The sequence below is a fragment of the Aphanomyces invadans genome (genome assembly GCF_000520115.1).
Source record: "Aphanomyces invadans strain NJM9701 unplaced genomic scaffold supercont1.344, whole genome shotgun sequence".
In the NCBI taxonomy this organism is placed as follows: domain Eukaryota; phylum Oomycota; class Saprolegniomycetes; order Saprolegniales; family Verrucalvaceae; genus Aphanomyces; species Aphanomyces invadans.
Window position 1 is genome coordinate 8,321 of NW_008580489.1, and position 1,472 is coordinate 9,792.

The 1,472-nt window shown below is 49.5% G+C and overlaps 2 protein-coding genes across 2 annotated transcripts; both read left to right on the forward strand.

Annotated features, from left to right (window-relative positions):
* Positions 1-33: 33 nt before the first annotated feature.
* On the forward strand, positions 34-192 carry H310_15324 (hypothetical protein; the record flags this gene model as incomplete). The annotated part of the gene is made up of 1 exon (XM_008883309.1): positions 34-192. A coding segment is annotated over one exon (159 nt), but the record flags the coding sequence as incomplete, so codon positions are not given.
* A 434-nt stretch (positions 193-626) lies between these two features.
* Positions 627-1,103, forward strand: H310_15325 (hypothetical protein; the record flags this gene model as incomplete). The annotated part of the gene is made up of 1 exon (XM_008883310.1): positions 627-1,103. The coding sequence occupies one exon, from the start codon at positions 627-629 to the stop codon at positions 1,101-1,103; it is 477 nt and encodes a 158-aa protein (XP_008881532.1).
* Between the last annotated feature and the right edge of the window lie 369 nt (positions 1,104-1,472).

A 1,472-nucleotide genomic window follows, 5' to 3' on the forward strand; every position in this document is an offset into this window, starting at 1 on the left:
TATTTCAACAAGGGAAAGCTAATGCACGGTGCCATGACCAAAGTTGCACTCCAGCTCGCAATCACGCGCCAAACAGTTGTCCACGTATGGCGGACGTTTCGCAACCGTGGCAGCATCAAGTCGAGTAAGGCAGGCAGGGTCGGCAAGAAGATCGTGCAAACAGCCAACGAAATCCAAGACCTCAGTCGCGCGGTACCTGACGACAGACGCTCGACCATGCGAGACCTCTCGGCTGCAACTGGATTGTCCATGGGAACACTGAGCTGCCATCTCAAGAATGGAACCATTCAACGACACTCGTCCCGAATCAAACCTCTCCTGTCGAATGAGAACAAGCTGGAGCACCTCCCAACTTGGATCTCCTCTGGAATGTCGTCCACCTGGACGAAAAGTGGTTCAATGCTGACAAGGACCGACGCAAGCATTACCTGGTGCCAGGTGAGCTTCCTCGACCGCGTGCATGGAAAAGCAAGCGATTCAAACCAAGGGTCATGTTCCTCGCTGCCGTAGCACGCCCAAGATTCGACGATATCCGGGGGACCATGTTTGATGGAAAGATTGGCATGTGGCCATTTGTGTCTCTCTCCCCTGCGGCGCGATCGTCACGCAACCGTCCTGCCGGAACTATGGTGACCAAGTTGGTGAATGTCAATGCCAAGGTGTACTGTGATTTCATCGTGAGCAAGGTGGTTCCTGCCATCAAAGCGACTTTTTCGAGCGGGATCAAGCGGGTCGTTCTTCAACACGACAATGCCACCCCGCATGGGTCCATCACGGACGACGTTCTTGAGAGCGTTTCTACAGATGGCTGGTCTTTTGTTATCCGTCGTCAGCAGCCAAATAGTCCTGACCTGAATGTGCTCGATCTAGGATTTTTCGCTTCGATCCAGTCTCTTCAGTACAAGGAAGAGAGTCGTTCAGTTGATGACGTTATTCGTTCTACTCTTGCGGCATTCGAGATGCTGAGCTACGAGAAGCTCGAAGATGTCTTTCTCACTCTACAGGCGGTCATGAGACTAATTCTCGAGCTTGATGGAGGCAACAACTACTCTCTGCCTCACCTCAAGAAGTCATCCTTGCGACGCACTGGTCTGCTGTTGTAGAATGTTCAATGCCCTGTTGAGTTGGATTTTTAGCCAATGAATACATAGATTTTTCTTCTCGACCAATTAAATTCATTTGTTCACAGTAATGTGGAAAAATTGGATTTTGTATTTGTTAACAGTAATGTGGGACAGAGGAAGTATAAGTTTTCACCAAAAATTATTTTGAGTTCAATACACTCAGAAGATGAGTCAGTGGTGAACTCGTCGAAGTCATCGATGCCAATTTGCAGATATTCGAACACATTGCACAGTATCACTTCATTCGACACCAGAACGGATTCCATCTTGGCGCTGTGAAGGACACGAGCGGATACGACAACGTCGAGCGGACGCAGTAATTCTTCGGGCAGTCGACATTGGCCTCTT